Source organism: Pan paniscus, chromosome 3 (genome assembly GCF_029289425.2).
Source record: "Pan paniscus chromosome 3, NHGRI_mPanPan1-v2.0_pri, whole genome shotgun sequence".
Classification (NCBI taxonomy): Eukaryota; Metazoa; Chordata; class Mammalia; order Primates; family Hominidae; genus Pan; species Pan paniscus.
The window spans coordinates 42,782,699-42,807,314 of NC_073252.2; the positions used below are offsets into that span (position 1 = coordinate 42,782,699).

Here is a 24,616-nt window from a genome sequence, read left to right on the forward strand (position 1 = left end):
CACAATCTTGAAATAATGATTGTTTATTAGGAAAATAAGACATTTTAAAGGTTTAGAGTGAAGTAGTACGTTATTATCTTCTGACTTTCTGTTTATTTTCTGAGCAAGCAGCCTAGGTTATTTATTAGCATGCATATTTATGTTAACTACACTGACAACCCTAGGTAAAATAATATTTGTAATAAAATTCAACTTATCATACTTGATTATATCCTACCTGTCTTCTTTCTAAAATGTTTAATTCCATAGGTGCCAGAAAAGAGTAGAAAAGAAACTTATTTTGAAATTGCTTTTAGCATTTTTATTTTGTTCTTCTGAAAAAGAGATTCCTATTACAGAAATAAATAAAACACAACCAAGGTATTTTCCCATTTGTTGCTCTCATGTCAAAAACCAAAGAAAAAATAGGGGTAAATTTTCAACTATATGAAAGAGGAGATGTCAGTCTCTATTCTAGCCACTGATTGAAAATCAACAGAAATTTAATTAATTTTTAATTGGGGGGTACAAGATATCCCCTGCAGAAATACAAGATGACCATGACAAGGTAGAATCAAGGGCATGGACTTCAACTAGCTGGGAAGTACTGGAGTGCAAATAAACTGTTGGTTACACTTCGATTGTCCTAGCAAAATACTGTCCTGTGAGATACACCTCTAATGTCCTGGCAATCCCAGGAAATAAAGTGCCCTAAGAAGGGTGGCTCAGACTCCAAAAAGTCTTTTACCAAGTTACCAAAGCTATTCATTTGTGGATGACTAGATTTTAAACCTTCTTCCAGAACTAAGGGAGAACTAATAATAATTGCTTACCTTTTGAAAGTGAAGTCTGAAAAGAATAAACACCTGAATAACATTTGTTAAATTATGACTTAACCTACTAACTGCCATGTTAGAGGTCCTATAAACAAATTAATCTTTGATGTTAAAGAACTGATTTCATTAGAAGACAATGCTTAATTTGTAAGATTTTTGTTTTAAAGGAATTAGTGGTAAGCAAATGTAATTAGTCTCACTATATGAATTTGAAGTAAAATATGCAGAAGTAAAACATCAGAACTCAAATTCTTATTTTTACTTGGACAGTAGATGAGTAAAGCAAAAAATTACAACACAAAACAGTTCATGGTTAAATAAAATCTATGACAACAGTACTCAAAATATACTATGAAAAAAACAAAAAGTTCTAGATATTTTTCAAAATAAGTCTTTCTATAATACAGCAGAAATATTAAATGAATGTGACTGAAGAGGCCATGCATGTTTATATTACTAAATAGCTTTTATATTAGTAAAATTCTTCACATTTGCTCATATTATACAAAAAATTATATATACTAGAGTACACTGCTATGCATTTCTTCTCCTGGAACAAAATAAAAATCAGTGCATACCTTTTCCCAGTGGACAATTTCCCAAGCACCATTTCTCAAAACTGGAAAGAGAAAAGGTGACATTTTAAACAACATTTTTTACTATGAAAAGGCCATTTCTCATGAAATAATCATTTTAAATGAATAGCTTCAGTCAAAATAACTAGTAGGAATTTTTGTAGGTTAAAATTCTAATTATGATAGCAAGAATATGTAAACTTACACAAAAATTAGAAACAACCAATGTATATTTTAGCTCCCACAACAACATCACTAACAGAGAGCATCTGATTGGTGTTACCAAGGGCTTTCTTTAGCACATAGAGGAACTATGGGGCTCAGCTGGAGGAGAAAGCCACAAAAATGATGTGAAAAAGGAAGCGACAAGCTTAAAAACATTTCAGATGCTACAAGAGTAGCAATGTTTAAAAAGAAAAATCACAAGCACAGAATAATAGATTTCTAATAGTTTAGTAAAAATTTAACACATAAAGACAACAGAGAAAGAATTTGTACCTTTAGGTTTATATTAATGCAAAAAAACAAACAGCAACAAAAAGCAAAAACAACCCAAATTTTCTTTTCTTTTTTTTTTTTTTTGAGATGGAGTCTCATTCTGTCACCCAGGCTGGAGTGCAATGGCACAATCTTGGCTCACTGCAACCTCCGCCTCCCAGGTTCAAGCCATTCTCCTGCCTCAGCCTTCCAGGTGGCTGGGACTACAGGCATGCACCACCATGTGTGGCTAATTTTTGTGTTTTTAGTAGAGACAGCATTTCATCATGTTGGCCAGGCTGGTATCGAACTCCTGACCTCAAGTGATCTGCCCGCCTCAGCCTCCCAAAGTGCTTGGATTACAGGCGTGAGCCACCATGCCTGGCCTTAAAAATCCAAATTTTCTATATTTGGTTTTCTGAAAAGAAAAAAAAAAGGCAAAAGAAGATGCTACTATTAAATTATGATGAGGGGTAGGTATTTCTTAGGGTTTCGCTACTGCTTCACATCAGTAGGGTTATCCAGTATAATTTTTTTTTCCTGTGATGTTGTCTGTGCTATAACACTGAGTATGCTAATAAACACCAAAAAATAAAAGTAAAAATAAAAATAAAACAGGATAAGAGAGTATGTGAGGTAGCCGGCACAGCACTTAGTACTTAGGGAGAGAAATATGTCAAGGCCCATCAACAAATTATCCAGATGTAAATTCCATGAGGGAAAAGCATTTAATATTTGTTTTAATATTATATTCCCTGGAAACAGCACCGTACCTGGCACACAGTAGCTACTCAGTAAGTATTTGCAAAATGCGTAATTTATAGGTACAAAAACAGATTCAGTTTCTTTTGATGTTGGGATAGATGAAGCCTGAACCCTCTAAATCGATCACAATAATAATCCCCAAAATGTTAAACAGCAAATTTAATATTAAAAACAAAAATGTTTTGAAATCAGTGTCACAATATAAATTATTTAAATTAAAATATTATCTGTGTTTCTAAATTCCCTGAACACATACATTATGTCTTAGCCATTTTTTTTTTATTACTTGTACTTGCAGCACTTTTGGTATATAGTACATTCAGATGCTTATAAAACAAATTAATGAATACCTCACAGTGCATTTTGGTGAATCAACTTCATTAGTTTAAAAAAATAATCATTCCAAGCTAGAGAGAGCTCAAATAAAGTATTTCCAGTACAATATCTTAACCGCAGAAGTTAAAGTACCAATTTTTACAGTGCTTAAACAGTTACGGACCAAGGATCTAAAGCACAGGCACCTTAAATTGATCACTGTATCCTGAAACACAAGACTCTAATGCCTGCAGAGCTCACCCAAACTGATCCCAGGAGTAAATCCCCTGCTCGATGGTGCTCACGGAGCAGTAGGGGTTTGGTGTTTCTGACCCGGAGTCAAAACAGCCTCCGGGAGAAAAGCAAGAGGTGCTGTCTCTGCCAGAGTCCAACAGTATGTTCCTCAAAATAAGTTGTAACAAAGCATAAAGAATAAATGAGGGCTGGGAGCAGTAGCTCACGCCTGTAATCCCAGCACTTTGGGAGGCCGAGGTGAGTGGATCACCTGAGGTCAGGCGTTCGAGACCAGCCTGGCCAACATGGTGAAACCCTGTCTCTACTAAAAAAACACCAAAAAAATTAGCCAGGCATGGTGGCACACACCCGTAGTCCCAGCTACTTGGGAGGCTGAGACAGGAGAATGGCTTGACCCCGCGAGGGGGAGGTTGCAGTGAGCCAAGATGACGCCACTGCACTCTAGCCTGGGTGACAGAGCAAGACTCCGTCTCAAAAATAAAATAAAATAAAATAAAAATAAATAAATAAATAAATAAATGAGAGCTCCCCTTTAATTATGTAACCCAGTGGCTACAATATAATAAGAGAGATGGTAACAGAGATGGTAAAGTCCTGTTCAAATCAACTACACCCAAGATCAACTGACAGAGTGAGTGGGCTATAAGTTTGCATTAATTTAGGAAAAACTGGTCAATAGTGTCTAGAGCTCTTTATTGCCACTTATTTCCTTCGGATCCTATCTCATATTATTAATTATCCCAATAGTAATACTTAGTTTTTTTTTAAAAAAAAAACTATAAGTGTCCAATATTTCTAAAATCAAGATATTTGACATGAAGATTAAGACTTCAGATTAGACAGGATGAATAAGCTCCGGAGAACACACTATCTTCCCGGAATTTGATTTGGGTCTCAAGTCTTCCAATTCACGGACAAGCTATCTTTCTCTACTTATTTACATCTTAATTTTTCTTGGATATGTTTTGTAGTTTTCTGTGAATGGGTCTTTCACTAGATTTAATTCTTGATATTTTATGTTTTTTCTTAATCTCACGAGGGTTATTTTTTATTCTATATTCCAGTCGTTGGCAGTATTTAGAAATGCATCAAATTTTTGTACAATGAATGACCTTGTCACCCTGTAATTTTGTTACTTCACTTATTAGTTTGGGTATAGTTTTTTTAACTTTTATTTTGTTGTTTCTGTAGCAATGCTTTTGACACAACTTAATTTCTCTTTGTGAACAGTGCTGCATTATGATTTTTTGGCAGTTTTATTATGCTCATATGCCTCCCTGTTTATCCCCTTTGAAAACTCTTACAGAAAAATGCCTTTGAAACTCTGGAATAATTTTTACTACTAAAAACTTCCTGTTGATTTTATGCCTTTAGCATCTCAAAATCTGCCAATATTTTAAAAATCTTCTCCACCATCACCAATATCAGCACCCCTAGTTCAAGGAACCACCCCCTCCCAACTGGATGTCAGTATTAGCCTCAGGCTAGTTTCCTGCATTCATTCTTAATCTCTTTCAAATTCAGTTTCTACAGTGTAGCTATAAGGATTATCTATGATGATTTTACATAAATGTTATAATTACATATTATTATGTATCAGTCCTTACACACAAACTTGGGTCACCCCTTGCTCAGAACTCTTCAATCGGCTTCCCTAGGCTCAAAAAATAAACCAAAACATCTACAAGGCCTTTCATGAAGCAGCTCTTGCCTCTTTCCTGTCATCACTTCTTGTCACTCCCAACACACCCTCCTTATGCCCTCTGTAGTGAGCGCACCGTGCTCTCTGCTGTCTCAAATCCTTTGCACATGTTTCCATGCCTAGAATTCTCTTTCCCTCCATCCTCACCTAGTTAACTTGTACACACACCTTGTAGATCTCAGCTTTAACAGCACTTTCTCAGGGGACATTGTGTTGACACCCAGTCCTTCCTCCTCACCCCCAAATCTAAATGAGCTCCGTGCACTTTTCCTTTAGAACACTTATCACAGCATCACAGTTTTACTGTATACTTAATTAAACAGGATTATTTAAGGGCTGTCTCTTCCCCCAGATTATAAGATCCATGACAAGAGAAACCTTCCCTATTATACTCACTGTTACCATTCCAGTGTTATCACACAGCACACACTGACATAAAGGTGCTCAGTAAGTACTAGCTGGGTGGAATGCTGGATCCACTAATATTCTTATCTGTCATAGGATCATATAAAACCATTGCAACAGTTATAGATTTACTGAAGATACAACTCCACTACCTAGTAGGGCTCATGTTAAAAATAACATAAACATGACATTTAATAAATAGTTGTATAGGAAAATACTTTGGCAGTTCCTCAAAAAGTTAAGCACAGTTACCATAGACCCAGAAATTCTACTACTAGGTGTATACCCAAGCAAACGGAAAACATATGTTCACACAAAACTTGTATATGAATGTTCACTGAAACATTATTCATAATAGCCAAAGGGTAGAAACAACCCACATGTCTATCAACTGATGAATGGATAACAAAATGTGGTATAGCCATTAAATGGAATGTTATTCTGCCATAAAAATAATTTAAGTGTGGATACAATGACATGAATGAATCTTGGAGATATGCTAAGTGAAAGAACCCAGACACAAAGGGCCACGTATTGTATGATCCCATGTACATAAGATGCCAAGAACAGACAAATCCATGGAGACAAAAGGTAGGTTAGTGACTGCAAGGGATTCAAGGAAGAAAGAAAGACTGACTGTTTACATGTATAGGGTTTCTTTTTGGATTAATGAAAATGTTCTAGAATTAAGGTTGTGGTGATCGGTGCATAACCTTGTGAATGCACTAAACACCCCTGAACTGTATCCTTCAACATGGTGAATTTTATGGTATGTGAACTATAACTGAATTAAAAAATAGCTACAGAAAAAGATGCCAATGAACTATTTTAACATTTGCTTAAAATAGACATCTCAGTTTTATAAGTGACTAAACCAATTTTCAGTGCAAGCAGTTAGAAATGGTTATGTAACCCTCAGAGGCACTAACACAAACTGTTCTCTGGTATCAGCTCAGGGCCACTCCTTCCAGCTCTGTAATTTAATCTAGCCCTCCTCAACATGCTGTGACTTTACAGATGTTTGTTAGTTCACATGTAAAAATAGCCCTGATCCACTTTGTTGGGTGCCATTTAACACATGGGAAGTGTCACAACAGGCTTCTCAGATCCAACAGATTATGCCAGAGAGTCTTCACTCAGTAACGGATAGTGGAAGCCAGTGGCACTTACATGGAAAACCGCCTCCAAATCTGCTGCACTTCTGCCGTCCTCCTTCAAATCTGCTTGACGCCTCCATCTTCTGTACGTGCTCATTTTCCCTCAACCTTGCTCTGATCAGTTTTCTCTCCACGTTCAAACTTATTTACCTCCTTTCTCCAACTGACCTTTTGCGAATCTTTGTCTCCAGCCAAACAGTGCATTCTCCTCTCCACCCAAATGTCCTCTCTCAATTCATTATTGGAAAAATACTTAGAAAAATGTGGAATACTGCCCAAATGTACACATCTAAGAAACTTTTAAATACACATTCAATGTTTTCTACCAAATGACAAAATCAATACATGTTTCCAGCAAGACAGGTATGTATACAAGGTAAAAGTTGACATTCCTCTTCTCAAGGCCAGTTTCTCACAGTAAGGAGTACTAACTGATGAATCCTCGCACACCTTTCTCTAGACAAACATGGACATTCTTGTTTTTTCTTTCCCTTTTAGAATTTCTCTGCCACTTGGTTTTCCACTCAACATGCCATAAATACTTTAATGAAAAGCAGAGATATTTAACTCATTTTTGGAAAATACTCCATGGCACAGATGTGTCAATTACAACGGGTTGGATAATTAGGCGGACACACAAGACTTAACAGGATGTATTCACAGAAGACTTTACTGAAGGCAAAGGATATGGTACAGCAGGAAAATGAAATCCCAGAAAAGCATCAGAGGCCTGAGAGACTGACAGGCATGGCTCCCCAGGATCCCTTCTCTTTCACCCTCAACATGGGTTTTGAAGCTCCATGGTATGTATGTGAAATCTGAATTTCAGGAAAGCCCAGGAAAAAGTTTCCAGTGGGGTCTTTTCTACCCTCTAGTTGACTAGCCAAGGAAAACAGTGTAGCCAGTAAAACTAGTTAAGCCATCAATCTCTATATATGCTTAAACTGAGTAGAGAAGCTAGTCTTGGGTGGCTACAAGGGAGTTTCAAACCTTAAACAGCACATTATAAATCACCAGCTAGTCCGTCTCATCCCTGTCTTAGGCAGTGTTCAGCATCACACTTCCAGGTGTCCTAGAGATAGGCACAGAGCTGTCCTTGCCCTGTGTGAGACAACTCAATTTTCCACAACAGCTGCATCATAAAGCATTCAACTATTCTCCCCCCGGTGCAAATTCTGACTTCTATTTTTTTCTACTACCACAGCAATGAAATATATTCACATGATTGTACCCTATAAGAGAGAATGCCCCAGAGAACATTGCTGACTCCGGGGCATTTGAGTTTGTAATTTTATCAGATACAACCAGACACCTAAGAATCTACAGCACTCCATACTTTTACCAGCAATGTATAAATTTCCACTGACTATAAACTGAGACAAGCACAAACTTATCTATTCCTTGAATTTTGTCAGTCTGATGAGTATTTGATATTTATTCTGAAGGCTGTAGTGGTCTGGATTAATGAAAGTATAAATTACCTTTACATCCCTACACTGGGTTGGAATCCTAACTAAATAGAGTAACGCTTCTTTGAAAATATTACAGAACCTTGCTGTTCAATACTTGCTGCATGGGCCTGCTGCATCTGCAGTGCTGGTAGGCTCCTTAGAAATGAGGACGTACTTCTACCCCATCCCCCATTTATTGTGTTCTTGAAATACAAAACCAGAATACAGAAATGAAGAAAGGAAATACACAAACTTGAGGCTAGTGTCTTCTTGGAATATAGATGAGTATACTCTGATAAAGTTAAAAATCAGCTCACAACATAAAAAAAAGTTTCCATACAAATCAAGACTTGAACACTGGCCAAGGAAACAAGTCAATCCTATAATTCATTGTTATCTTTTAGAACTGGTTCTTAAACACCCAGTCCTTAGAACAATGAAAATAAACACCACCACATGTATTATGCTGGTGACTGAATTAGCAATCTAGGTATTTTTAAATCATCAACCTCCTCTGACCCGGCACAAACCTAAGTTTAGAGAAAGCAAGAAACAACGCCCAGCCTGTGATGAGCATTTAGGGTTGTTGGGCCAAAAGTAACAGAGATGCTATTCTGATTCTACAGGTTTTTTTTTTTTTTAATGTATTCATTTCAGTAGAGAATTAGGTAAACCTCACATTACACAGCCAAGGCCAATGTAATTTTGTACATTTCGAATGTGTTCAAGAAACCAGTCACAATGTAACTGGATTAGATTTCAACAAGGAGGTGACTGTGTTCCTCTCTACCTTCATTTAGGAAGATGACATTCCTCCAATATATGGAAAGCGTTAAGAGCCTAGAGGAGATGATTAAAGAAGCCTGGTGAAGGGGAGTAGGAATAAGTTACGACAGGATTGTCAGAATGGCTAGTGGTATGGTGCTTTGACAGCTCATTGTTTTAAATGCAAAACTCCTCCACCAGTTCCAACCAAACACACCTGCTATAGTTTTCTAACAGCTTAATTAGTCTGACAGTCCCGCCATGGGAGAGCTCAGACTAAACAATTACCTCAAATGTAACTTGTTTTTATTTAGCAGGATACAAGGTAACAGCTTTGTTGTAATAGGTTTCTTTTTTGAATGAAAACATTCTGTTAGAGAACATTCGGGATTCCTCAAAGGCCCTGGAGGAAGTGGCCAGTTTCTCAGGACCCAATCAAATAATGCACAGGTGCAGGTGCTGACTTATACTCTAACATCAGCTTCTCTGAGAGAAGCACGCCTCCCACCCACCACCCCAATCAGAATGGTCTACCACTGGGGCCACTGCTGAAAGTGTCACCGGGGTGCCCTCCCTGGGCAATAATATATATATATATTTTTGGAGACAGAGTCTCGCTTTGTCACCCAGGTTGGAGTGCAGTGGCACGATCTCCGCTCACTGTAACCTCCACCTCTCAGGTTCAAGCAATTCTCCTGCCTCAGCCTCCTGAGTAGCTGGGATTACAGGTGCGCGCCACCACACCTGGCTAATTTTTGTATTTTTAGTAGAGATGGGGTTTCGCCATGTTGGTCAGGCTGGTCTTGAACTCCTGACCTTGTGATCTGCCTGCCTTGGCCTCCCAAAGTGCTGGGATTACAGGCGTCAGCCACCGCACCCAGCCTATCATTTCTTAAGTGGGTAACAAGAGGCAAGTCATCCAAAAAGACAATGACACTACTGTTGTCATAGAGGAATAGTAAAACCACAGAAAATGTAGTGTGCTCCAATTCCTCTGAGTCAGCATTTAAGAGGAATTTTAGGTAATCAAGGACTGTAGTATAGCTGAGACTATGGCTTTGACTGGGGCAAAGAAGGAAAGCCAATATGCCAACATTAAAACATGATTTTATTCACTATATAGACTCTTACTTCCAAAGACAACTTTAAGGCAAAAGCCTCAGTGTGGCACAAACTGACACGGCACAGGAAGAGTCTCTTGTATAAGCTTGCCTATAAAGGTTACATTAAACCACCAGGGGCTTGGCTGAACCATTAGTGTCCACTGACACAAAAGACAATGGAAACTTCCTGGATTCCTCTTTCAACCATGTAATACATATATTGATTTCAAATTGGTTGATACTACTTCTATCAACTCATTTATACAACCTTTAAATGAGTTGTCCTAAAAGCACGACCCCCTCACCAGCAGTGCCACTGAGAGTTTAAAATTGAAACTCTGGGGCCCCACTCCAGGCCTACAGAAACTCTAGGTGTGAGTCCCAGCAATCTGTGTTTTAACAAATGCTCCAGGGGATTCTGATGCCAAATTTGAGAACCAATGGCTTATTAAAAATCAATATAAGTGGCACGATGTGATCGGAGCACAAAGACCAGCAGCAATACCCTATTCTCGAAATGCTTTCCCTTTTTCCTGCCCACAGTCATGAGTCCCTCACTTTTTCCTCTGCTTAATTGAGAAATTCCTTGAAAGAAAAATCTCCCTCCACTGCCTCACCCATCAGTCATTCCACAACTCCTTGCGATCTGGCTTCGGTTTTCAGAGCTCCACGACTACTCTCTAGTTAAGAAAAATGAACAACGGCTACTTCTTTTAAATGCTGGATTTAGTGGGTGTCTCAGTCCTGGTCTTTTGATTTGGCAGCACTTGGTATTTGACTGGGTTTCTCTCCATTGCCAGGTCCAGTTGAATCTATCCACTGTGTGCTTTCCTTTGTCTTCTACTTGACACAGCCTGTCCCCCTCCTTAATAAGAAAATCAATCTCTCTGTGCCTCTCCCTGCCACCTCTCCATACAGCTGTCAAATTCTTTCAAAAGCACAAGTGGAAGCCTATCCATACTTTTCAGAATTCCATCCAAGTTCCTCACCCTGGTTTTCAAAAGACTCCGAAAAATGACCCTAACTTGCCTCCCTGTCCCTGTCCCTCATTGTTTCATGACATGGATTCTATGCCCTGGCCAAAACAGACTATTTGCTATTTCCAGAGTACATCTCATGTCTTCCCACTTCCACAGTAATGCTCATATTAGTCCTTTCACCCTGCATCACTCACAGTTACTACCCTGATATCTGCTTACCAAAGTTCCACTCTTATTTCATGAACCCCTCAAATGGCATTTTGGAATCCCTACATCTCTCATTTGGCCCTTAATTTTTTTTTTTTTTTACCTTGAATTATATCAGTCTGCATCTTATCTTCCCTACAAGATTATAATTTCCTGTAGGACAAGTATGATTTCTCTTTGCATTTTCTACACAGGGTCCTACACAAGAAGTTCAATAAAGACTTTCTGAAGTAAAATAACAAATGTTCTAACTTTGAATCACACCCATTTTTCCCAGAGAATATGTTAATATAACTTATTTGGGTTTGACAAAAACAGGAGAGAGAAAAATTCCCATGAAAGCAGACTACCTGGTTTAAATTTAAAAATAAAAGACAATGTGAGTGGAGTATGCACATACACGAATAAAGCACAGAGCAAAGTCATAAAGCCAACCATAAAATCAGTCCTCTCACTTTAACCATCTTCCCAAATTTCCTCAATGGGTTTTGCTCCTTTGTGTGCACAAAAAAAAAAAAAAAAGTGAAAGACAACCTGGAGCTGTCTTTCCCCACAAATATCTCCTCTCCATCCAGAGCTACTGCTGAAGACATCTAACCAGTTCAATGGTTAGATTTTAGTATTTGCATAATACTCAGATCTTTGTGACAATCTGAAAATATTATAAAGCTTATAGATGTCTGAAATTACTTAGGCCATAAATATGCTTAATTTTAAGTCCCTAGGATCACTGAAACACTACTTTCTAAAAACCATTTATAGGTAAGCCAACATACACGTGGCAGAGTATATGTTCAGGTCTACTGAACAGAGCAGATGTGGGGGTACCTCCAGAGAGACAAAAAGGGAGCAACACTCTCTTTTTCAGCAGGCAAGAAAGGTGTTGCTATTTTAAGTCCCTTAGCATAATACATCTCTTTGAACAGCACTGAAATGAATTGAACCAGATGAACTCCGCCTTGTTGTTAGTAGGTCATTTCATGCTTAACAACCTGCAACACATTCAATCCACATCAACTCAACACCTTTTTCACAAAGGACTTTAAAGCTGAAATGGTTTCCAGTGGGAGATAAGCAACTATGCGCCCTGCAGGGAAGTAGTCTTGTTAGTGGCTATCAGCTGTCACTCACTCAACTCCATTCAGAAAAGGCTGATTGATGTAGCTCTGGGGAAGGAAGATATAGGTGAATATGAGTCGATTTATTATTTTTAGCTATGTGTCTAGTTTAAAAGAATTTCATGTGACCTTTTCTAAATAATCAGAAAACTGCTTTATTACTTGTTCTAATGCTTAGTATCATAATAAAATAGGGTACGATATTAAACAATTTAGCCTTCATTTAACTATAGCATCAAACCAGTTGAAAAATGGGCTGCTAAGGATCGCAGCTCTATCTCCCACACATTCTCATATGCAGAATGTATACAGATCATCGTCCAGGGAATACACCTGGGGTTTTAAAAAGCAAATGTACTCATTAGGAAGCATTTACAAATTTTCCCAAATACCTTAGTTTGCACCTGAACTCCATCCTTTCCTAGGCCTCCATGTTGTGATTTTAGATGAAGTTGTCATTCCACTTGAAATATTGACAAGCTAGCCATCATGGCATTTCATAAAAAATGACAGCATATTTTTACCAGTTAAAATAAAAACTAGCTCAATCACCACAATAAATTCATATGGGGACTGGCTTCAATGTGCATATTAGAATAACAATTATAAATCTGTAATTTATAAATTTCTGCAAAGATATATTTGGCAGAACAACTCATCTCAGAGAAAACAATGAGAGATGGCCTCTTGTGTGTGTAGACACATGGAGGAGGCTGTGCCAAAATGTGAGTTCAAATACTGAGGGAAGAGATCAGAGGAAATGAAAGTAAGGTTAGATACAAGGAAAATGAGCGCATTCTGAACAGGGCAGTGCTTTGAGTAATGAAAGGGATCAGTAGACAAACTATTGTATTGACAGAAGGTGAAGCAAGGGTTAAATGATAATATAATGACTTTGACAGAGAAGATAAAAAAGTGGCAAGAACTTCTGCCATATTTGGATTTTATCAGTGACTGTGAAAGTCTGGGACACAGTGTTATGAAGATACTGCTTTTCATCTTATTCGCACTCCAGATAATGAATTTTCAGGAAGGCTTCTTTTCATTTCCAGTCTTTCTTCTTCCTTTATTATGTATACTCAAGTATTTATCTGGAGAGTGGTTCATTTACTCGTTCATTTAACATGCACACAGAGAGCACCTACTAAGACAGGATCCTGGTCTGGGAGCTATTGGGAACACAAAGCTGAGTAAGAGTTGGACCTTCCCTCTGTAGTGTTCCTATCTAGTATGCACAAACCATCACACAACAAAAACACTGGAGCAAAGAGAAGCAGCCACAGTGCTCTGGGTGGAGTGGACCATAAAACTCATCAAGACTCACTCACATCCCTGGACTTCTGAGCGTCAACCTACTCTGTCTTCCCTCTGCAGCTAGGTTGTTGGAAAACAGTACACAATTTTATATTCATCAGGTCACTGAATCATCAACCAAACCAGCTTATATATCTCTGGGGCAAGGCTTGTTTCCAGAAGTGGTGTTCACAACTTTTAGGTTCTGAGTTAGGTCTCAGCTCCATAATTCGATCCCTGATTGAGTTAACTTATCAGTGAAAACAGGGCATCCAATAAGCACCAGTTTTCAGTTAAATGGTTGAAAATGTTGGAAATAAAAAGACAAGTTTATATTTCTGAAGTTGCTAAGGAATGAGAGTGTTACCCTCTGATGCCTCACATAAGGAGAGAAAATATTCATTCCTCTGTGAATATAAAAGGGTTAACATTTGATTGAGAAAAAAATGTCTCTTACACATTATGTGGACTTGATAAACACTGACAAAATGAAAATGAGTTGGATGCTTCAGATGTCCATCAAAAATTAATTACCTGTCAAAAATACTCCTCCCTCCCCACTCCTATACACCCACTTCTGCCTCAATTCAGAAAAGCAAATTGAATTTCATTCTGGCCTAATAACAGATGGCTTTCATGTTAAGCAATCTGAATTATCTGACAGCAAACAGTATCCTACTCGAACATTTTTGTTATCTCCTATCAACTGTCAAACCAAGAAGACCAATACTCAAAGGCAGCAAAGGGGAAAACAAAAATATACTATTCTCTTAGGAAACAAATTCAACTACCAACATAAAAGCCATAATTTCTTGGATATGGGACTTATAAGATCTGAAAGAAAGTACAGTCCCCCCTCAATACCCATGAGGGATTAGTTCCAGGACCTCCCATGGATACAAAAATCCATGGATGCTCAAGTCCCTTAAATAAACTGGTGCAGTATTTGCATATAACCTATGCATGTCCTTTCATATACTTTAAATCATCTCTACATTACTTATAAGACCTAATACAATTTAAATAGTAAATATGTAAATAGCTATGTAAATAGTTGTTATACTATATTTTTAAACTTGTATTTTTTTTTATTGTTGCATTGTTTTTCTTTTTTTTAAGATAGAGTCTCTCTCTGTCACCCAGGCTGGAGTGCAGTGGCGCGGTCTTGGCTCACTGCAACCTCCGCCTCCTGGGTTCGAGCGATTCTCCTACCTCAGCCTCCCGAATAGCTGGGACTACAGGCGCCTGCCACCACGCCCAACTAATTTTTGTATTTTTAGTAGAGATGGGGTTTTGCCATGTTGGTCAGGCTGGGCTTGAACTCCTGACCTCTGGCGATCCACCCGCCTCAGCCTCCCAAAGGGCTGGAATTACAGGCATGAGCCACCCCGCCTGGCCTCATTTTTTTTTTTCTTCTATTTTTGATCTTCAATTGGTTGAATCTTAGGATGAGAAACCTACAGATATGGAGTGTATTCTGTTGACTGAAATGGCTTTTATAGCTAAGCCCTAATATTTCATTTTTGAATTGAGTTTTATATATATTTATTATAGAAGCTTTTCCTCTCACTTGCCTATTCTCATATTTAGCCATAGGGCCAATCCTGTTAATCTATGAAGGGGACTCATGAACCAAGATGGATAGTCAAGAAATAAAATTTTATCTGAATGGTAGGCAAGGAATTTTTTTTGGAGGTAAGTACGTACCCAGAAGGGTGGAGCACCTGTGTGGTAGCCCCAAATCATCATAGCTATGGTGACCACACCTCTACTGTACTATGTCAACTTCTTGAGCCAAGGCTTGAAAATCAATAATTGCCAGTCACTGAACATAGGAGCCCTCTGCTACAAGATACATTATGGGTTGGAAAAGCATTTATATACTTCTGTTTCAAAAGCTGTTACTGAATATTCTGAGCAATACGGCAACAAATGCAAAAACTGCATATTGCCAAAAATACCAGGCTTGAAACGTCTGGATTTTTTCCCTTTCAATTCCTGTGTTTGTCCCTTCACAACTAAACTCCTGGAGTAGCTCTGTCCCAGGCTTCTAACAGTCCCTTACTCCTGTTCATTCTGCCTTCCATCTTTAACCCACATGTTCGGCCTGTCTCGTTTTGGCTCATAAACCTTCAACAGCGACTCAATATCCACAAGAAATGTTGGAATCCCCTTAGCTTAGCCTTCAAGACCCTATACAATTCAACCTCAGCCTACCTTTTAAATCATGATTTTGTTTCCCTCTGATGTGAATCTCCTTTCTGCGCCTGGCAGTCTAACAATGGTTCAGCAAAGCAGTCCTACAGTCTTATTTTCCTGAAAAACCCCTCTTCCTCCTTTCCCACTCAACCCACACATAAAAATATCTTCTCCATTCCTCTCTGTTCATCCAATGTCCTCCTAAAATTCAAGGTCTAGCTCAAGATACACCACAGTTTTCTCTCCTTACCATTTTTTATAGCACTTGACATAGAAACTATGATTTGCCACAAAAATCCGAAGATAATTAAGATCATGTAGTCCAAATCCTTCATCTTCCACACAGATCATCTCTTTGTACTTTTACATGTTTTTACATGTACCTATTTCAACAAGTATGTTATAAGCTCTTCATAAGTTGTAAGTTGAAGTTCCCATCTTATACTTTCTTATATGTTCCATAATAAAATAATCTCAGTAAATATTTTGCAAATTAATTAGTAAATATATCATCCTTAAATGTATTAAAAATTGGCATATAATGCCTATTGTGGGAGGTGGTGAAAAAGAAGCAGGGAATTTTGACAGGACTCCATAGAAATATCAGCAGTATAAAAATAGTCTTCCTAAATACCAGATAATGTTGGCAGACATCACTTATCCTCACCACATCAGAGAACTTCAGAGATGAGATTCTCAGATGGGGCAAATTCATTCAGAGATGAGCTAAGATGTCTGTTTCTCACATTCCTGGGCATTAAAAAAAAAAATCTTAGAGCATGATGGCGAATTTGCTTGTATTGAAGATCATTTTGCTTTTGGCTGTATCAAAATGAGCCCCATCCAAAAAGAGCTGTGCCAAAATGCCATGCACTGTACAGAAGCAGGCCTGGTTGTATTTATTTCTGGAGTGTCTGTCATCTGCATGTATAACTCAGTGTTTCCAATATGCTTTTCACTCAAGTGACATCACATGTGATTATTTTCTATACATCTTTTCTAGAATAACATCTGTAGATTACAAACAAAATAAATTTATAATATTTAACACTGTCAAAACAACTGCATACTTTATGGACTGTATTTGAGAGACTATTGCTATGAAGCACTTAAATATATTTAAAATGTTGGCTTTCAAAAGTATTATCACTATAAATCACTTTAAAGTGAGTTTAAGTGTCATCCTAACAAATGCCACAAACCAAAAATCAATCTACCCCGAAACAAAAACTTGAGATGCACACTATTTGCAATTGAATTATATGTAATTGAAGTGTTTGTATATACTACAAGTAGGTTTGACAAATATGAGAAAAAAGCACGTAAAATTCCTACCTTGCGTTTGTTTCTTGTTCACTGCATTATCAGCTTTATGTCGTTTCTAAAGTTTAAAAGCAAAAAGAACAACTGTGAAAATGTGAATGAGATTACTAAAACAAGAGAGCACTCATACCAAAAAAGATTTAGCTTATGTTTCTCAAGGTTTTTATCATTTCTCATGCATGTCAATGTTAAAGTATACATTGATGGGGTAGTGGTGATGGGAAGAATCAGAGCACACCTAGGAATTCTAAAACTGAAAGAACAATTCCCAGTATCTCCATAGAGTGCTCCTTTTCTGAGAGCATACGTTTGTGGTCCTCACAAGGATCTTACCTTGGCACATAGGTAGGATTAAAATTTTAATGTACTAGAAAAGTATGAAAGGTTGATTTAGTATTTTGCTTTAATAACTCACTTTAAAAAGGAGATTGCCTGAGAGAATTATCTATAATAACTACCGTTTAATAATAGTATTGAAATATTTTCAGCTTACGAAATTCGTTACCAAATTAAGCTGAGCACATCCTCTATAATTTAATGATATGCTGATGTCTGCCAATGATTTGAACCAACGATGTCTACCACTGGCATACAGTCTCTCCTGTTCAATGCTCCCCAGCATTCCCTCCTCCCACCACTTGCAACCGAAAGCCACTGAATTACATAATCTTATCATATCTTCCTTCCTCCCAAGAGCACCTACAAAATTACACAATAAGCAGGTGAGTTAGTCTAAGTCTAGGTAGGTTTGAAGAGTTGCATAAGCCAAGGTTTTATAGCAGTGGGTAAGAAGAAGAAACAGGTCAGAGGAAAGGTGAGAATCTGAGTGCCCAGGAAAGCTATTTTCTCTCCGGTTTACCTAGAGGTTTTCCATGGCTTCCATCTAAATTTACAGCATCGAGTGTAACTCATCAGACTCCATTAACACTGCAGAAGAGTGGTGAGTGTAACTAACTCTGTTCGCTCAAAGATCGTTTCATACAAAGCCTGAAGTTGAATATAGTTGTGCGTACCTGACTATAATATGGGTTGGAACAAATGTAAAACAAATGAGTTCCTAAGTTTTCCATTTGAGAAAAAATACAGTTTTCAGAATCACAGTGCGCATATGAAAACACTGCAAGAGAAAAATCTAGAAGTGTGGATTAGCACTCCAGGACATGGCAACACCCAAGAGGAATAGATAAGAGCTGGGAGCGTACACTCAGTTTGTGGAAACAATCAGCTACTGAACTGCACAAAATGCAAACAAAACATTCAAAATGCCTCTGCGAAAGAATTGTTGAGAATGATTCTTCCCACACAGACATGCAGGAACACAATTAGAACTCCTTTTCAGTATAAAATACTCACTAATAAAAGTGTATTAATGTAGACTTTCAATAGGCATATTATTGCTTCCAAAAGCAAGCAGTTTGCCAAAAAAGATTCTTAAATGTTTAAAGTTCTGTTAAATTTGTAGCATCAGTAGAGATTTTGTAGTTACAGAACTTTGAAAATATTCTTTTTGCTTGTTAGTAGAGATTATAAGAAAATTAGAAAGTGATCCAAAACAAATTTTCATCAAAAATAACAGTCCAAGGTAAATTTAGATATTCAAAGGAGGCACAAATGTTTCCAAAATACGAGACAATGGTTAGATTTCCAACTAAAGGAGATAAATAAAAGCTAATTAATGAAACATTCCACTTCAAAGAGGAAATTTAATCTTAGTGAAACCCAAGGCAATCTTAAACATCACTTTCCATCTACAGCGAATTCTTGCACAAGAGCATCTCTTTCCTCTATCTTCCCATCACAGAATTAGGTTACTTGTCATGAAACAAGTGTGTTGAATATAAGAATCTATCTCAATAGGCAGATTTTAATCCCATGCCTACAAAAAGAAAGCATCTAACTTTTGTGTCTTGATAAGATTATTCCTTCTAAAACTAATAGTTCATAAAAAATTAAGCTATTCTCTGAGTTCAAATACCTCAACTGTGTCATAATCGAAATTCATTTACTATCACTGAGGGCTAATGAATTATTTAATATCATCAGTATTAGATTGACAGCACACGAATAAACTGTATTGTATAAACAGTGTTATGAACTTCAGGATACATAGTATGCAATGCTGACCACTCCCTCCTTCTGGAAACTCTTCCCTCCCTAGGTATTTCTTATCACATCATTGCCAGGTTTGCCATCTGCACCTTGACCCTTGTCTCCTCTGCCTACTTGCTATTCAGCAATGGTATTGCTCAAGGCTTACTCCCTGGCCCTCCTCACTTCTAACTCCATATTCTCTTCTTACAACTCTTTCATACCTGCAGTTTCAATTATAACCAGTACATAAATATATACCAGTCAAAACTCTCATCTGAGCTCCATGATTATATCTGGTTGCCTCTTTAACATCTCTCTGGCAATCTCAAAGGCATCTCAAACTGTTCACAAGGCAACCAGGGACCTTAATCTCCAAGACCTGGTACTTGTCTCAGACATGGAAACACATGCCATCCATTTACCCAAACCAGGAAATTCATTCTAATACCTTTGTCTCCCTCTCATTCCTATCCAAGCCATTCTTTCACTCAATAAATATTTACTAAACACTGACTATGTGCCAGGCCCTGTTACTGTTGCTGAGACTACAGTAACAAGTGACAAAACCCCTTCCTTGCATGGAGCTTACATTCCAGTGGTTGTGGATAGAATAGGGTATGTAGCCATGTTAGATAGTGGTTAAGTCTTGTCAGTTTTACTCTTAAAAATGTACTAAATTCATTTTCTTACTTTTCACCATGTCTACCATACCTGCTGAGTCTAATATATCTTCATTTTTTTTACACTAACAACTAGAATATTCTTGTCTGCACAAATGCTCTGTTTTCCTTGCAATCCATTTTCTACTGTTAAGCCAAAAGGATCTCTAGATGATAATACAGTTAACATTTATTCATCACTTACTATATACCAGGCACTATTCTAAGGACTTCATGTCCATCATTTAATTCTCATTAATAGCCTAGTGTGATTTTTTTTTTTTTTTTTTTTTTGAGATGGAGTCTCATTCTGTCGTCCAGGCTGGAGTGCCGTAGTGGGATCTCGGCTCATTGCAACCTCCGCCTCCACGGTTCAAGCCATTCTCACCAGTATGATTACTTGATTAATGTCGATCTCTTCTATTGGATATAAGCTCCATTACGGCTAGTTTTACTCACTAACATAGTCTCAGTATTTGGTTCCTACACACTGTAGACTTTGAATAACTGTTTTATAACAAATGGAGTCTCCTAGTATTTAAATTAACAAGTTTATAGCAAAGAGGGAACATTTTTAGTGATAAATATCAATTTAACAAATTTGATCTTTATCATAGGAACTAGCATTTAGCATAATACAGCTTTTTAGAAGAGAGTTCTCCATCAATTTTAGAGTATTTTCAAGTATGTGTGTTATCTGTTATTAACACATAAAAATAGAAAATCATAGTATGTTAAGTTATCTAAAGCATCAAGAGTTAAAATGCACTGGGGGTGAATAAGTCTTCAGTACCTTACCTGCAGGCAATTCTTACTATATTTTAATCTATCTATCTACACACACATATATATATATATATTTTAAAATTTTAAATCTATATATATAGAGAGATTTAAAAACATTATCTAATAGAATATAGGAAAGTTTACTAGATTGTAATCTCTGCTTTATTCACTGATGTATTAGTGGCAGCCATGACCAGTCTTCACCAATATCCAGCTCTCCACTTCCATGGACCCTGAGACAACACCTTCTCTTTGCCATGCCACTAGTTCTAATACTGAGCTATAAAGAGATGTGTGCTCCATTTCTGGGCCAAAACATAGAAGAACTGAGATTCCATCCCCTCTCCCCACCCTTGCTACAATAACCACCAATATTCCACAAAGCAGAATCTTGATTCAGGCTGAATCCCTGATGCCCACCATCATGTGTCTTTGAGTAAGTGAAAAATAAACTTATATATTAAGCCACTGACATATGAGACATGATTACCAGCACAGCAAAAGTTTAACACATCCTCATACATATCCTAATGAATGCCTGGCAGCTCAAGAGTTCTTCAAATGTTCTTGCTGAGTGGATGAATGAAAAGATGTATTCATTATTCTCACTGATAAAGACAGCTCTTTGTCCAACTATCTAAATTGTTATTTGATTTGTCCCCCATTTTAGAGAGTATTCTTTCAAACTTTCTATCACTTTACAGTTTGGCATAAACTTCTTGCTAAACTACTCTTACAATTTCTAGTCAATTTCTTAACAGTGATTTCATTGGAAAACTACTTCATATGATACTATTATCTCACAATACTATTATTACATTCTTTAGGACTGCATGATTAGCAACTTTCTAATAGTACCTGATTATTATATTATGCCAAAAAGAGTTCTGTTAAAAAAAAACTTCTTGGATACAATTTTATTTGCCATGTACTTTCAAAGATGGAGTACTAGAAACCATAGCTAGAGAGATTATAGCTTTGCCAGGGAACAAAACAAAGCAAAACAAGACAGGGAAGGCAGTTTTGAGTAGTGATTATAAGGCAGGAGTCTGGAGCCAAAATGCCTTGTTTGAATTCTGACAGCCCCAGTGTGACTTTGGACAAGTTACCGTACCCCTCCTGCCTCCTCTTATCTGTAAAATAGGGATAAGATCAATAACATCTTCAAGGGTTGTTATAAGATTAAGTAAATGTAAAGGACATAGAGTAAGTACAACCTAGAAGCACAATAAATGTTGGTGACCCTTCACAATCATGCAGAGCCAAGAGCACTGGATAGGACGGAATTCTGATTCTATCACTTTCTTAGACAAGTTACATGACCTCTCTAAGCCTCAGCTTCCTTACCTTTAAAATTGAGTTAACATCCAACTTTCAATGTTATTGAAAAAATTAAATGAGAAAAACATTTGTGAAACACTAGCATGATGCCTAGTAAATTAAAGGTACTCAATGATAATTAGGCTAAACAAAGAAAAGGGAAGTCCAAAAGGCAAAGAAAGTGACAAAAGTGTAGTAAAGACCAATCCCTGTGGACTGCCAAGTCCTACCACAATCTAAAGGTTGGCAAGTCTATGTGGAGCAATGCAGGTAGGAGTCTCTTACACTTCTCAGCTAGTGTCTCCATCAAGTATGTCATTTCCAATCAAGAGGACTATGCTGTTTTATACACATGCACAACATCTGTTTCTACTCTTAAATACTTGGATGATTTTGAAACTGATGATCTAAATGTTCAATTGACCCATTCCTAACATGGCAAATGCCATCTTAATGAGATCCCAATTTGATCCTCTATAGAAAAAGTGTTAATGTTTGTATAACTTTAAATTGGAGCGTTCTAAATTTCTCACCATTTCCTTGCTTTACCATCTTACTTTCCTAAGGATTAACAGATTGTCCTCTCAGACTGGCAAACAACTATTTTAGAATAAAATACCTAGGAATACAGCTAACTAGGGAGGTGAAAGATCTCTACAAGGAAAACTACAAACCACTGCTCAATGAAATCAGAGATGACAAAACAAATGGAAAACATTCCATGCTGCTGGATAGAAGAATCAATATTGTAAAAATAGCCATACAGCTCAAAGCAATTTACAGATTCAATGCTATTCCCATTAAACTACCATTCTTTACAGAATGTCAATGAATAGTTTAAAATTTAACTATTTAAAAATTCATATGGAACCAAAAAGACAGCCCAAATAGCCAAGGCAATTCTAAGCAAAAAGAACAAAGCTGGAGGTATCAAATATGCTACCCAACTTCAAACTATACTACAGGGCTACAGTAACCACAATAGCATGGTACTAGTAGGAGAACACACATAGACCAATGGAACAGAATAGAGAACCCAGAAATAAGACTGCACACCTACAACCATCTGATCTTCGACAAAGCTGACAAAAACAAGCAATGAGGAAAGGAGTCCCTATTCGATAAATAATGCTGGAATAACTGGTTAGCCATATGTAGAAGACTGAAACTACATCATATACAAAACTCATCTCAAGATGGATTAAAGACTTAAATGAAGGCTGGGCATGGTGGCTCACGCCTGTAATCCCAGCATTTTGGGAGGCCAAGGTGGGTGGATCACCTGAGGTCAGAAGTTCAAGACCAGCCTGGCCAACATGGCAAAACCCTGTCTCTACTAGGAAAAAAAAAAAAAAAAAAAAATTAGCCGGGAATGGTGGTGGGAGCCTGTAATCCCAGCTACTCGGGAGGCTGAGGTGGGAGAATTGCTTGAACCCAGGAGGCAGAGGTTGCAGTGAGCCAAGATTGCGCCACTGCACTCCAGCCTGGGCAACAGAGTGATAATCCATCTCAAAAACAAAAAAAACAAACACAAAAAAAGACTTAAATATAAAACCCCAAACTATAAAAACCCTGGAAGAAAACCTAGGCACTACCATTCAGGACATAGGCATGGGCAAAGATTTCATGACAAAGATGCCAGAAGCAATTGCAACAAAAGCAAAAATTGACAAATTGGATCTAATTAAAGAGCTTTTGCACAGCAAAAAAGAAAAAAAAACAAACAACAGAGTAAACAGACAACTTACAGAATGGGGGAAAACACTTGCAAACTATGCATCTGACAAAGGTCTAATATCCGGCATCTACAAGGAACTTAAATTTACAAGAAGAAAACAACCCCATTAAAAAGTGGGAAAAGGGCCGGGTGCAGTGGCTCACGCCTGTAATCCCAGCACTTTGGGAGGACGTGGCAGGTGGATTGCCTGAGGTCGGGAGTTCGAGACCAGCCTGACCAACATGAAGAAACCCTGTCAGTACTAATAATACAAAATTAGCTGGGCATGGTGGCGCATGCCTGTAATTCCAGCTACTCAGGAGGCTGAGGCAGGAGAATCGCTTGAACCTGGGAGGTGGAGGTTGCAGTGAGCCGAGATTGCACCATTGCACTCCAGCCTGGGTGATAAGAGCGAAACTCTGTCTCAAAAAAAAAAAAAAAAAAAAAAAAAGGTGGGCAAAGGACATGAATGGACACTTCTCAAAGGAAGACATACATGCGGCCAGCAAACGTTGAAAAAAAGCTCAACATCACCAATTATTAGAGAAATACAAACCAAAACCACAATGAGATGCCATCTTATACCAGTCACAATGGCATTTATTAAAAAGTTAAAAAATAACAGATGCTGGCAGGGTTGTAGAGACAAAGGAACATTTATACACTGTTGGTGGGAGTGTAAATTAGTTTTGACCATTGTGGAAGACAGTGTGGTGATTCCTCAAAGACCTAAAGACAAATACCATTTGACCCAGCAATCCCATTACTGGGTATATACCCAAAGGAATATAAATCATTCTATTATAAAGACATATGCATGTGTATGTTCATTTCAGCCCTATTCACAATAGCAAAGACATGAAATCAACCTAAATGCCCATCAATGATAGACTGGATAAACAAAACGCGGTACATATACACCACAGAATACTATGCAGCCATAAAAAAGAATGAGATCATGTCCTTTGCAGGGACATGAATGGAGCTGGATGGAGGCCATTATCCTTAGCAAACTAACACAGGAACAGAAAACCAAATACCGTGTGTTCTCACTTGTAAATGGGAGTAAATGATGAGAACACACGGACACAGAGGGGAACACCACATACTGAGGCGCATTGGAGGGTGGAGGGTGGGA

General features: G+C 37.7%; 1 protein-coding gene across 4 annotated transcripts in view; it reads right to left on the reverse strand.

Annotated features, from left to right (window-relative positions):
- Nucleotides 1-24,616, reverse strand: part of ATP8A1 (ATPase phospholipid transporting 8A1) — a 252,519-nt gene that overhangs the window by 191,049 nt on the left and 36,854 nt on the right. For all 4 annotated transcript variants that reach the window (XM_034958523.3, XM_003832229.4, XM_003832230.4 and 1 more), the window contains exons 5-6: nt 16,918-16,963; nt 1,394-1,434 (exon numbers count right to left, since the gene is read on the reverse strand). In XM_034958523.3, the coding sequence (XP_034814414.2) occupies nt 1,394-1,434; nt 16,918-16,963 (87 nt within the window). The remainder of the gene's footprint in view (nt 1-1,393; nt 1,435-16,917; nt 16,964-24,616) is intronic.